The 14,137-nt window shown below is 38.6% G+C and overlaps 1 protein-coding gene across 3 annotated transcripts in view; it reads left to right on the top strand.

The window, feature by feature from the left end:
• Positions 1 to 14,137, top strand: part of LOC100564680 (serine hydrolase-like protein 2) — a 30,442-nt gene continuing 16,305 nt past the window's right edge. The window contains exons 1-2 of one of the 3 annotated variants that reach the window (XM_008121874.3): positions 1 to 135; positions 7,135 to 7,184. Coding sequence is in view for 1 of the 3 variants with exons in the window: in XM_003228284.4 (XP_003228332.1) it covers positions 10,722 to 10,728 (7 nt within the window). In the remaining 2 variants the exon portion in view is untranslated. Of the gene's footprint in view, positions 136 to 402; positions 717 to 7,134; positions 7,185 to 10,594; positions 10,729 to 14,137 lie in introns of those variants that run through there. The other 2 variants (XM_062980999.1, XM_003228284.4) reach the window with 2 other exon arrangements.

Below are 14,137 nucleotides of genomic sequence, written 5' to 3'. Positions count from 1 at the left end.
CAAAGCCGAGGGGAAAAGTGGGCGCGAGCGGTCTTCTCGGCACGCGCCGCTTGGGTCCAGCGTCGCGTGCTTCAGTCCCAAGGGAAGGGAAGCCAAAGGCATCGCGTTGGATACAGAAAAAAGGCGGAGAGATGGGTAGGGATGCCTCTCTTCCCACTTCTATGAAGTTTGGAAGATTCAAGCTTTCATGCCAAAGTCTGTGATGAGGAGGAGGGACTGCTTGAATCAGGCATGGCTATAAGCAGCTCGCAGGCCTTGCAGAACTGAGTGCATAGAATATAAATCAGGCCTGGGCAAACTTGGGCCTTCCCTCCACGTGTTTTGGACTTCAACTCCCACCATTCCTAACAGCCTCAGGCCCTTTCCTTTCCCCCTTCATCCGCTTAAGCCCGTGTCTGCTATAGATTAATGCACACCACTTTAACCGCCTTGGCCCAATGCTGTGGAACCCGATGATCTGTAGTTTGACAAGGTTTTTCTCTGCAAAAGAGTGCCCAAATGACTGAAGATGAATCAACCCTGCAGAATTAATGCTGTTTGACATCACTTTAGGTTATTGTGAGCTTTCCGGGCCATGTACGGCCATGTTCCCAGAAGCATTCTCTCCTGACATTTCACCCACATCTATGGCAGGCATCCTTAGCGGTTGTTGAGGTCTGTTGGAGACTGGGCAAGTTGTTGGGAATTGAAGAGCCGCTAATCACCCCCTTTATGAGGTAAATTCCCATTAAAATAGCAGAGTAAAAATGCAGCAGTGAGACTTACGCGGTGTGAGTTTTGGAAGGCCTCTGTGCCTTCAGGAAGGCAAAGGAATGCAAAGCTAGCTTTAACGTTTAAAAGCATTTATTGAGGTAAAAGGAAATCAATTGATGGATAGAAAAGGTTTGGAGCTAACTTAACTAATCTATCCTGTTCTAATACACATAGAGGGATTAAAATAACAAAGGTATAGATAGCTACATTTTGGCTAGTAGGAGCGGACAGAGTGCGTCCTCTCTCTGGAACAAAGCAGGAAGCAGGAATAGCAACCAACCCTCGTGGGTCGCTTCTTCTCTAGGGCCATAAACATTCCAAAGGCCAAATTGGGGGAAGTTACCTCAAATTCCAACATAAGTGAGGTTTATATATCTGTGGACAGGCATGTAGCTGGGGGGGGGGGGGGAGTTGAGGGGCTTCCCCCCCCCCCCAATTCTCAGGGTAGTCTGTGAGACTACCCTGCGACCTTTCAGTCTGCAAGTTCAGCAGCTCAGTGCTTTAACACACTGCGCCACCGGGGCTCCATACTGAAGGACCTACAAATGTCTAGAAAAATATTCTCTCTGGATCCATCAATTTGAAGGCAACCTCTGGTGGATATTGATCATATAGTCTCACTGGAGGTCCTAGAAATTAATCAGACCTGCCAATAATCAAATCACAAATGTGAAAGGCTGGCTACGATGACTTAATTAATTGTGTGCACCTTTATTTATTGTTATTCCTTTATTAAAAGTACAGTAGAGTCTCATCCAACGTTCTGGATTATCCAATGCATTTTTGTAGTCAATGTTTTCAAAACATTGTGATATTTTGGTGCTAAATTCGTAAATACAGTAATTATTACATAGCATTACTGTGTATTGAACTACTTTTTCTGTAAAATATGTTGTATAACATGATGTTTTGGTGCTTAATTTGTAAAATCATAACCTAATTTGATGTTTAATAGGCTTTTCCTTAATCCCTTCTTATTATCCAACATATTCACTTATCCAACGTTCTGCCGGCCCGTTTATGTTGGATAAGTGAGACTCTACTGTATTAAAAGAATAACCTACCTTTCTGTAAAAAAAAAAAAAACTCCAACAATACTCAGTGCAAGTTACAACATTTTAAACATTAAATCCAGTAATCTTTTTGTTTGATAGATATAGCTCATGATATCTAAAACAAGGGGTCCGTTCCATGTCATAATCCAGCCAGTTTGTCAGAACATAAACTAGATAGTAAGCTTATCAGAAAGGAACCAAGGTAAACCATCCTAATCAGTCTTCCACAGCCTAAGGCGGAGCTTTCCAGGCATTTCATGTTGGTGACACAACATATCTCATGAAAACCATTCATTTATAAATTTTAAAAATATATGACTGGCAAGATAATATATATATCCAAGATTTTTGCCATTTCTCATTACATTTGCATGGCATATCTATAGGAGATACACTAATGTGTCGTGACAGACAATTCGGAAAATTCTGGCCTAGAGGTTGTCACAAAGAAGATCCCCTTGTCCCTGCCAAATGCAACTCAACATGAACAGATTTCAAAGAAAAAGCTCCCCTGTAGGTCTTTGAGAGGAAGGAGGTTTGTTTTGAAGAGAATCTCAGAAATCCTGAGCCCAAACCATTTAGGCCTTTAAAAATAATAACAAGCATGTCTAATTTTTCCTGGAAACAAATCAGAAGCTAATAGCATTGTTGTAACAACTGTATGACATTCTTAAAGCCTTCTCGTTCCTGTCAGCATCTCAACCATTACATTCTGGAACTGATAGTGTTTCTTACTGCTTTTCTGAAGTGCCATGTGTAAATTCCAGTAATGTAGTCTTGAGCAAACCAAGAGTATATGTTGCTCATGGCAAAATCTGGCCTCTGTGGGAACAGATACATTTGGCACACATACAAAAGCTGACCAAAACCACTTGTGCGCAATGACTGAGAACAGGCAAAGAGTTAAAAGAACATAGGTGGTCCACCTCATAGGACTACTGCTCAGTTCTAAAGGCTGTATTAATAGAGAAATCTACATGTGGAATTTTTTTTCCAAGTGTAACACATTCGTCATTACTTTTTTTTCTTCTTCAAAGCAATGTGTTAGGCATTGCATGTTCCTCTGAGAGCTGTATGGTTACTTTGAACTTACTTTTTAAATGTTAACTGTTTTATTTATAGTCTGCCTTTTCAGTGTGGGGCCCATGAGAGCATACAACATAGATTAAAACAGACACCAGCGCGAGGCAGGGGGAGTTGGACTATCCTATTAAAAATGAAAACAGATCAAAACATTGAAAATATGATAGGGAAAGAAGAATTTGTCATCTGCCATTAAAAAAAGTCCCTCGGTATAAACCAGGGCTAAAATAACATTTTCTATGTGAAAAAATATGGAAAACCTGATATCAACATCCCAAATGATTACCAATGCATTAAAAATTATGTGTAAAAACAACCCATTGCATTGAATAAAACCAACAACATTGCCTATGACCACATTATTTTGCAAAAGTAGCTTTGTTGTATACTCGTTATCCCTCCAGAAAATGCCTCACTATTGTAATACGCTCATTATGAAATCTTGGGGAAATAGACTTATCGGTAATTGAGAGGGTTCCAAGATTCTACTGTGGCATTCATGTTGGAATGAATGCAAGCAACATAATGGCTAAGCGAACGAACCCAAAGGGTGCTCACCAATGCGTCGTCTTCATCATGGAAAGAAGTGACAAGTGGAGTGCCGCAGGGCTCCGTCCTGGGCCCAGTTCTGTTCAACATCTTTATTAACGACTTAGACGAAGGGTTAGAAGGCACGATCATCAAGTTTGCAGACGACACAAAACTGGATGGCCCATGAGGTCTCTTCCAACTCTACTATTCTATGATTCTATGATTCTAATTCCAACAAAAAGTATTTTATCCTCTTCATGAGATCCAAGATGTGGATCAGAATTTTCCAAACATTTCATGTTAGTGACACACTTTTTAGACCTGCATCATTTTGCCAGGCAGTAATTCAGTTTTAGTAGTTTGCCCAGATAACACTACCATCCTCCAAATTGTCAATAGCTTCTGGATTTGTGTATGCTGTTCACCCCCATATGTCTTTGCTGTATAGAATTCTGATACTCTGCTTACATTTGCAAAACCAATAAATACTACTAACATGCACTGTTTCTGAAGAAAAGCATTTCCTAGTACAAGATTCTTTAAAATAAACAGTTAACATCTCTGAATATCTGACATCTGTGGAAAGAAATAAGACCTGCAACATTTTTGAATCCTTTGATTCATTCTGCATCTTTATTGCTTTGGAAAAAGAAATGTTGAGCCAATTTTGCTCCTGCCAGGAAGCCTATTAATGGGCCTTTCAACCAAAACTATACTTAGGCTCTTCCTTTCTCCAGGACCAAATCAGTTCATTAAAAACTGTGACAAAATATTTCCAGGAAAGTGATGCGTATTTGATATGGGTAGAGAAATGACCACAATCCACAAGGCATATTTCTCACTATAGAAGTTGTTGCCATGTTTGCTTTGGTCACTAGTCCCTTCAGAAACTAAAACAGGTTTTTTTTCCGTGTCAGGAGCAACCTGAGTTACTTCTGGAGTGAAACAGTGAAACCTTGACTTACAAAGCAAATGAACTTACGAGATTTTCAAGGTACAAGTTGTCGTTCAGTCCAATTTTTGCTTTGACATGCGAGCTGAGATTTAAGTTACAAGCTAGCACAAGAGCTAGTATGAGAGTATACCCTCCATCTTAAGCAGCGCGTTAAGGGAGCAGCCAGGAAAACTCCTCGTTCTTGCTGTCATTTCTGCAATCCTAGAGCTTTGGAAGATTGTAGAAAAGCCGAGGGGTCAGAATTCTATCATCAGTAAACTTCTATCCTGATTAAAATAGGCAAGTTACCTGTCGCTCTAGTTGATCATTGCAGAAGAATTTTACTTAAGTTTCCCATTCGTAGCAGGACTTTATTGAAAAGAAACAACCTGTAATAGTGTCAACAAGTCATGCGTTCCTGCTGTGTAACGACACTTGCCTCACTCATTTTATAAACATTTTGAAAGGGAGGAAGAAACAAACCTCTTTGGACAGGTTGTTATTGAAATGCTCTGCTAGTGAAAGCGAGGAAAGTGTGGTGAATGTCAAGTGTGGCGAATGTCAAGGCAAATGTCAGTGAAGAAGATGATTAAGTGAAATCTGATCTTGAAGGAAAATACATACTCTACATTTAATAAATCCATGTATTTATTTACATTCTCTTTTATTATGTATTTTTATTTGTATACATTATTTGTTTGTTATAAAATACATTTTCCTTATTTAAAAACATGTAACAAAAATGGATGTGGTTTTCAGGGGGTGGGAATGGATTCATAGCATTTCAATAGAAAACTTGATTTGACATAAGAGCAATTTGAGTTGAGAGTTCAATCACAGAACAAATTAAACTAGTCAAGGTATCACTGTATTTGAGAGTAGGTCCTTTTAGAAAACAAATAGTTAAATTAATTTTTACTGGTTCTAGGAGAGATTGCCCATTTTGTGATCCTGGATTTGTTCTTATAGGTTGTTGCAGGTCTGGTAAAGCTGGCCCAGAAACTATAGTATTAAAACAAATTACATCTTTTTCCATAATCATCATAGAATAACCCCCCAGAGTTCCTGGGAGAAAAATAAAGATGAAAAAATATTTCAAAAAAGAGAGTTTTATTAATACTCTTCTAACTGTTTAGGCAGATTTTATCATTTTTTTCTGAAATGCATTTGTTTCAAATATCCACAGGCGTTTTGTTCCATCACTCCTCATGGATACAAAGGCCTCTGGATACTCGTGTCCCATTATATACGATGACATAGTAAAATGGTGTTTCTGATATTAAATGACAAAGTCAAATTTACTTGTTCGGACTTTTTTCCTAGAATGTTTTGAGCTGTGGTTGTTTGAATCCAATAATTCAGAACCCATGGATAAGGAAGGCTGAGTGTACTAATAATTATATTGCTTATAGCTGCAATTTTGAACTAGTGTTGCTCTTCTGTTAATAATTATGTGAATGAAATGTATTTATATTGAGGCAGGATATATCTACATTGCACAATTATATCAGTTGTATACCCATTTACTAGTCATAGTTTCATCCTTTTGTATTGTATCTTGATGGAAACCTTCAAATTATTTGTTAGAAGATAACTCTAGTATACTCCAGGACTGTATCGATTTCACTTTGCATCTTGAATCAACATGTAATGCAAGTGAATGCTTTGTCCCCAGTTCTTGCTCAATCCTACAAATGAATCTGAATCTGAAATGGAGATTCTCTACTGTGCATGTTGTGAAGCAGAGATTCTCCGCCAGCCAGGAATGTTTTTCATATGAATTGGAACCCAGAGTTCTTACTTGCAAGGCGAATGTACATGAACAGCGGAGTCTCGCCACTTCTGATTATGACTATGGAACTACAGGAGAGCAATGCAAGCTAGTGCAATCCCTTCCAAAGGTGTGGATTTAGCATGTGAAATAATGTCTAAACAGGGAGTGCATCAACACTGTGTAATGAATCCAATTTGATACCACTTTAACTATCATGACTCAATGCTGTGGAATCCTAGAAGCTGCAGTTTGGTGAAGCACCAGCACTCTTTGGCAGAGTAGACTAAAGACTTTGTAAAACCATGGCTCCCAGGATTCCATAGCATTGACTCACAGCACTTAAAGTAGTGTCATATTGCATTAATCCTACAGTATAGAAGCACCCAAGGTTTATGTAGAATTGATACACCTCTATTCAGATACATCCCAAGTGTCTATTCACAATGAACTGAAATAACCGCCAGTCTTTCTACTTTAGGGAATTACAGTTTGTGTGAGTGGACTATAATGCCAAGAAGCTCAACAGAAAGACAAATCCGAGGATTCCACAGGAAGGGGTCACTACAGACAATGTGATGGTGATGATGATGATGATAATGATATAATAATAATAATTTTACCTCTAAAATATATAGTAATAATAAATTTATGACATGCCTCTCCCAGTGGCTCAAGACAGGATACAGACTGATATGACTGCATAATGCAAATATACTCCCAGACTATTAATTCATGGTACATCATTATCTAGCACATGCAAATACTCACAGGCTCCATCTACATTGCAATATAATTTCATTTCATAATACAATTTAACTGCAATCTATGAGTACACTGCCATAGAATGCAGCTCGACTGCATCATGAAATGATCTTATATGGCAGTGTAGATGGGGCCACAGAGCTAAATTAAATTTCTTAGGATTATCGCACCTTTACAGGAAAGTCCTAATTTCATTCAGTCTGTCTTTGTGTATTTTAAAGTGTTCATTCTTCTCTTATTAGCCTCTCAGCTTCTTGCCTGCTGAGCCCAGCTGACAAGTGATGCTTCTTCAGTAAGTTAAACTATAATCTGCCAAAGCTTTTGTTAGTCACTTTAGCTCTTGAAACATGTGGGGAATTGTGCTTTGGAGTGTGGGTGTTTAAAGGAGAATATGAGTAACAACTGCTACCTTCCAATTACGTTGGCAGCCTTGGTTCTGGCAGAGCTCGAGTGCTTTAACATCTGTGTGCCAATAACCAATAGGTAAAGCTTTTCCTGGAATGGGGCTGGCATAATGCTGAATTCCTACTTCTGATGATGCAGCACAAGGCAAGAGTACTATTGAAAGAAACAGCGATCCTAATTCGAATCCAGCAATTAAAATACTTGAATGGTCTCAGATGATGCCTATTGCTGCTGCTGCTGCTATTGCTGTTTCCCCAGGCACTGAAAACTCCAGTGTGAATTTCCAGCGATACCTGTTGTTCCCCATAACTTTTATTTGTTAATTATAATGAATGGCTTCTGAAAACAGTATTCCTCTTCCGCTATTTAGGCTGGTACATGTTAAGCATCCCTTTTTTTGGAATTCTGAAATACTAAATACTCCAAAATTAAAAAATTGTCCATGTGGGTAGCAGAGGTACTGATACTTCAATGAACACAAACTTTATTTCATGCACAAATTAAATATATTGTGAATAAAATTCCCTTCAAGCTATGTGTATAATTGTAGATGGCACTGTTCCATTATCCTGGCAGAAGCTACTAGGCGTTGCTGGAGAGAGAAAGATACTTCATTTTATGGGGCAGAGAGGGGGAGTTGAAGGAGGAAAACCATTTCTCCCATTTATTGCTGGTTATTCCCCCTCCCCCCTTCCCATATCATAAAGGAGGGTTGTTTCCATGACGGGGACATGATTAGGGGGGATAACAGGAAAAAAGGTTTTACTCCTTCAATACATGCTCCCAGCATTGTACATCATTGGCTCTTCTGCAACTTAAGACTGCTGGGAGTTGTAGTCCAATAACATCTAGACAGCTGCATTGTTTTCCATTTTGATTACCATGCAATGTTATTAACTCACTAGATTTTCCAGCTGATGCAGTTTAACTCTCTAGATTTCTTGGTTAATGCTGATGCTAATCCTGTGCTTTAGCAAGTTAATACCATGCTTTAGTAAGTTAATTGATTTTAAAGCATAAGAATTCACTGGGTGTTTTTCCTCTAGCAAATTAGAGAGAAGAGAGAGAAAAGGATTAGGATTGGAGGAAATGCATTACATACCCTGTTTCCCTGAAAATAAGACATCCCCAGAAAATAAGACCTAGTAGAGATTTTGCTGAATTGCTAAATATAAGGCCTTCCCTGAAAGTAAGACCTAGCAAAGTTTTTGTTTGGAAGCATGCCCACCAAACTGAACACCAGAGCATGTGGTATTGGTAAATGTACATACCATAGAGTGTTGTACATGGAAATAATGGTAATAACAAGAAATTCTTGGTACGATTCACAGTTTGTCTGGTTATGCTGGTTTGTGATGACAACTGCTGTACAGTATATAATGTTCATTTTTTGTTCAACAATAAATGTGAATTCTTCTTCATGGAAAAATAAGACATCCCCTGAAAATAAGACCTAGCTCATCTTTGGGAGCAAAAATTAATATAAGACACTGTCTTATTTTCGGGGAAACACGGTAGCACTTGCTGGGCAGCAGAATTCAACAAAAGCCTAGCTGGAAAGTAACTGAAGATCTAGCATTTGGAAGTGATTGAAGAAAAATGGAAAAGAATGCTAGTGTGGACTTAAACAGTTATGAGAGGACTCATTTTTTTGGGTGGTTATATATTTTTGAGTCCTTGAGGAACCAAGACTCTAACAAAATATCTATTCCTTTAATTTTCCAAGTATCTTTCCAGTTAAATTGTACATTTTCCTCCCCATGTTTTCAAGTCATGGACAGTTGAATCCATTGATACATAGGGCTTGTAAGGAGCAAGAAATACTAAATGCCCAAGCTGCTGTAGTTTCATAAATATAAGATGTGGAGGGATCATTATAAACATAGGCTGGGATCCTGTATTGGTTTATATTTAAGTAAATAGCTTCACCTGTTCAATCTCCCAAAACCTGACAGAAATAGATATCATCTGGCTTTTTTTTATAGTTGTCTGAATGCCCCCCTTCCCCATAAGTGGATGCCTTGTAAAGTAGTTAGCAAGCAAATTTTATTCATACTAACAGCATCAAAATTATGGTTAAATAATGATCATGAATGCAAAACAGATATGGTTAGGCTTTGTGCTCAAAATCACTGCTTAATCATAATTTTGACACCGTTGCCGTAATCATAACTCTCCCCACAATTGTAAAACACAAGATTCCACAGATTGCAGCCATGGCAAATAAAAATGTAGAGTTGTAATTTTGGGTGCATCTACATAGTTGTATTAATGCAGTTTGATACCACTTTAACACTCAATGCTATGGAATCCTGGGATTTGTAATTTGGTGTGGCATCAGCACTCTTTGGTAAAGGTTAAAGGCCATGTAAAACAAACTCCATATGTTTCCATGGCATTTAGCCATGGGAGCTAAAGTGATGTCAAACTGCATTAATTTGCCAGTGTAGATGCAGCTTTACTGTTGGGGTAAAGGAGCGAAATAGCATAAGTAACTGTAGACATAATAGAATCATGGGGTTGGAAGAGATGCAGGAAAAAGCACAATCAAAGCTCCTCCAACAAATAAATAATAGCCCTAAACAATAAATGACTAATCGAAAATCACTGCATAGACTTTGTAGTGGCAGGATGCACTCCTATACACAATTGTATCAAAGGATGTATCTACATCAGCCATGGGCAAACGTTGGCCCTACAGGTGTTTTGGACTTCAACTCCCACAATTCTTAACAGCTTACTGGCTGTTAAGAATTGTGAGAGTTGAAATCCAAAACACCTGGAGAGCCAAAGTTTGCCCATGGCTGATCTACACTATAGACTTAATGCAGTTTGACACCCTTTTGTCTTCCCTGCCTCAATGCTTTGGCATCATTGTAGTTGTAGTTGGTGAGGCTGGGAAGTCTCATCATCTTGTAAACTACAAGTACAGTAGAGTCTCACTTATCCAAGCTTAGCTTATCCAAGCTTCTGGATTATCCAAGCCATTTTTGTCGTCATTGTTTTCAATATATCGTGATATTTTGGTGCTAAATTCGTAAATACAGTAATTACAACATAACATGACTATGTATTGAACTACTTTTTCTGTCAAATTTGTTGTATAACATGATGTTTTGGTGCTTAATTTGTAAAATCACAACCTAATTTGATGTTTAATAGGCTTTCCCTTAATCCCTCCTTATTATCCAAGATATTCGCTTATCCAAGCTTCTATAATCTTGGCCCAGTGATGCCAAACTGCATTAACTCGACAGTGTAGTTGCACCACCAGTGGCCTGCCTTCCTCTTGTTGCAAAGGGTTGGCCTTTGCCTTCTCACTGTAGGAGGAGCTCCAGGATTTCTGGAATTGCTGATGGGAAAGGGGTGGAGAAGTTACTTTTCTGCATAGCAGCTCGGAACTAAGTAGCAGAGCGCAGCTTAAATGGCAGGTCAGACGTTTTGAATTTTTCCTTTGCTCTGCTCTAGTTGAAATCTCGCTGGTGGGAGCTTCTGCTTTTCCTCTTTTAACCTTGTTCAGTTGATGCATGGGGAAGTGGATATTTCTTGCCTTAGAAACTTAGGAAATCCATGAGTTCGCAGGCACCTTGAAGGCACAGGCCTGTGTTCTGCTTTTAGCTGCAGCTGTAATGTGTTTCTTCTCCTTATTGAACTGCTTCTCAAACCCATAAATTTTTGTGGAATTTCCCCACTTCATTTTTTCATATATATTTTTAAAAGATTCTCCAAAGGCTTTTTTTTAGTCTTGCCAAACTGCTTATATCTTTTCTCCTATGGAAAAAGAAGATAGTGATAACACAGAGATAGTTGAGCAGAGAACTTTTCATGTTAGAAATTTGGCATCCAGATGTGGTTTTTAAATTTTGTTTTTAAATTCTTTGAACCGATTGGTAATTGTTTTTTTTGGTTTTATAGTTATTAACTGTATTTATTTATTATTATTTGTGTTGTTTCTTGGCAGAAAGGGGGAATATAAATAAAGAATAACCACTCTGAATATGAGTATGCTAAATGTTCTCATAGACCAGGGCTTCTTAAACTTTTTCCACTCGTGACCCCCTTCCCACCCGATACATTTGTACACAACCATGAGTACATACATATACAAAATAGGTATAAAAATCAAATGTTTACTGAAAATAAATCTGCAGAAAGTCAAATAAAGGCTGTGATTTATTTCTTATTAATGGTGTAATTTATTGGAGTTTACCCTTTGACAGCAAGATGGTTGTCTACATCACTGTTTCATAATATGTGAATCCCAATCCCAAATTAGTTGGGGTTAGATAAATGTTGGGGTCTCAACAAATTTGACAACTTTTAAAAGGTGTCTGAATGCCAATGTTTATACAAATTTGTTAGCTACAGCATGCAGTGTTTACAGTTGACTCTACAGAAAATGCTTCAGCTGTACTCCACAAAAACAAAATGGACCTATTTAACAAGTCTTGCAAATGCTAATTTATTTTCAGCAAATGCTCATAGAATCAGAATGATAGAGTTGGAAGAGACCACATGGGCCATCTAGTCAAACCCCCTGCCTTGCAGCAAAAGTACAATCAAAATACCACTGACAGATGCCCATCCAGCCTCTGATTAAAAGCTTCCAAGGAAGGAGCCTCCACCACACTCCAAGGCAGAGAGTTCCACTGCTGAACAGCTCTTACAGTCAGGAAGTTCTTCCTAATGTTCAGGTGGAATCTCCTTTCCTGTAATTTGAACCTATTGCTTCAAGTCCTAATTTCCAGGGCAGCAGAAAACAATCCTACTCCCTCTTCCTTATGGCATCTTTTCATATATTGCGCAATTGCGGTGCCGCAATGGGTTAAACCCTTGTGCCAGCTGGATTGTTGACCTAAAGGTTGGGTTGCTGACCTGAAGTTGCCGCTTCGAATCGACGAGATGAGGTAAAGTCCCGTCTGTTAGCTTTAGCTTGCAGGGACATGAGAGAAGCCTCCCAGCAACCCACCCAGGTATCCCTGGTCAACATTTCTGTAGATGGCCAATTCTCACACGAGAAGCAACTTGCAGTATGTTCTCAAGTTGCTTCTGACACAATAAAAAAGTATTTATTCAGGGCTATTATGTCTCCTCTCAGCTTTCTCTTCTGCAGGCTAAACATACCCAGCTCTTTAAGACGCTCCTCATGTTTGATTTTTATACCTATATTATATACAGTAGAGTCTCACTTATCCAAGCTAAACAGGCCGGCAGAAGCTTGGATAAGCAAATATCTTGGATAATAAGGAGGGATTAAGGAAAAGCCTATTAAACATCAAATTAGGTTATGATTTTACAAATTAAGCACCAAAACATCATGTTATACAACAAATTTGACAGAAAAAGTAGTTCAATACGTAGTCATGTTATGTTGTAATTACTGTATTTATGAATTTAGCACCAAAATATCATGATATATTGAAAACATTGACTACAAAAATGGCTTGGATTATCCAGAGGCTTGGATAAGCGAGGCTTGGATAAGTGAGACTCTACTGTACCTATATACCTGGGGTCCCATAAAAATTTCTTGGGTGGAAAGGGGCTGCAGGTAGAAAAAGTTTAAGAAGCCCTGACGTAGAGGTCATGCTTTTTTATTTTTTTGTCACCCTATCTTACTAATACTGTATCAGTTTAAGCTAAAACAATACAGAAGATGTCTTGTCTTATCTCTAAAAGTATTTCTGCTATCTGTGCACCTTTGTTTCTTAGCTATGCAAACAGACAGTTGTCCTTACCTGGTTTGAAAATCGTGTACTACCACAGAAATCTGTGTGTGTTATATACATGCTCTGGCAGCATCATATGTAGCAATATATGGCATCTAAAAACAGCACATGTGTGAATTTCAGATGTTCCTGGAGCTGGAAATGAAGGGGTTGAATTAAATCCTGGCCTTTTAATGAGTTTGTAAAAGAAGGTCTTGCTTTTGTGACAAATTAGCTGAAATTGCTTGTTCTACTTGTTGCGCTTCAAGCGAAATTCAGTCTAGTCCAACAAAGACACAATAACTTTGCACGGTTGCAAAAGGAAAAAACAGTAAAACTTTACTCTTTACAGCAGAGTCCAAAAATAAACTTGCAGTGTCAAAACATAAATGTGACAGTAAAACAAACTTATATAGTCCTTGTAAGCATTTCAAGATCTTGTATCTTGTAAGCATTGCAATACAAAGAGCATGGCTTCTTCAGCCTCTTCTTCCAAAAAAGAGAGATCTAAAAGGCAAACAGGAGCAGAAGCTAATACACACAGTCACACCCTACCAGGTGTGGTCCAAACTTAATTGCCTAACTGCTGACCTAGATTAGCTCCTGCATGTTATGATCAGCAGCGTAGTTTTTTCTTTAACGCATACAGAGCTTCATTATACCCTAACACTACTAACCATAAAGGCTTTGTCTCTTATTTCACCATAGTGAAACTAGACCTCGCTCTATGGGTGCCTCAACAGTGTAGAATTAATGCAGTTTGACACCACCTTAACTGCCATTGCTCTATGCTATGGAATAATGGGAGTTGTGGTTTGGTAAGGTACCAAGACTCCGGCAGAGGAGGGTAAAAACCGTGTTAAACTGCCACATCTGGGACTCCACAGCAATGAGCCATCGTGTCAGACTGCATTAGTTCTACAGTGCAGATCTGGCATGGGCAAACTTTGGCCCTCTAGGTATTTTGGACTTTAACTCTCAAAGCCGATAGGCTGTTAGGAATTGTAGAAGTCCAAAACACCTGCAGGGCTGATGTTTGCCTATGCATAGTGTAGATGCTTCTTCAGTCACCTATAACCCAAAGAATTTGAATTTGAATGATCCCACCTGCAAGACTCAAATAGTTCTGTCT

This window comes from Anolis carolinensis, chromosome 5 (genome assembly GCF_035594765.1).
Source record: "Anolis carolinensis isolate JA03-04 chromosome 5, rAnoCar3.1.pri, whole genome shotgun sequence".
Taxonomy (NCBI): domain Eukaryota; kingdom Metazoa; phylum Chordata; class Lepidosauria; order Squamata; family Dactyloidae; genus Anolis; species Anolis carolinensis.
This window is presented reverse-complemented; position numbering and strand designations above follow the sequence as displayed.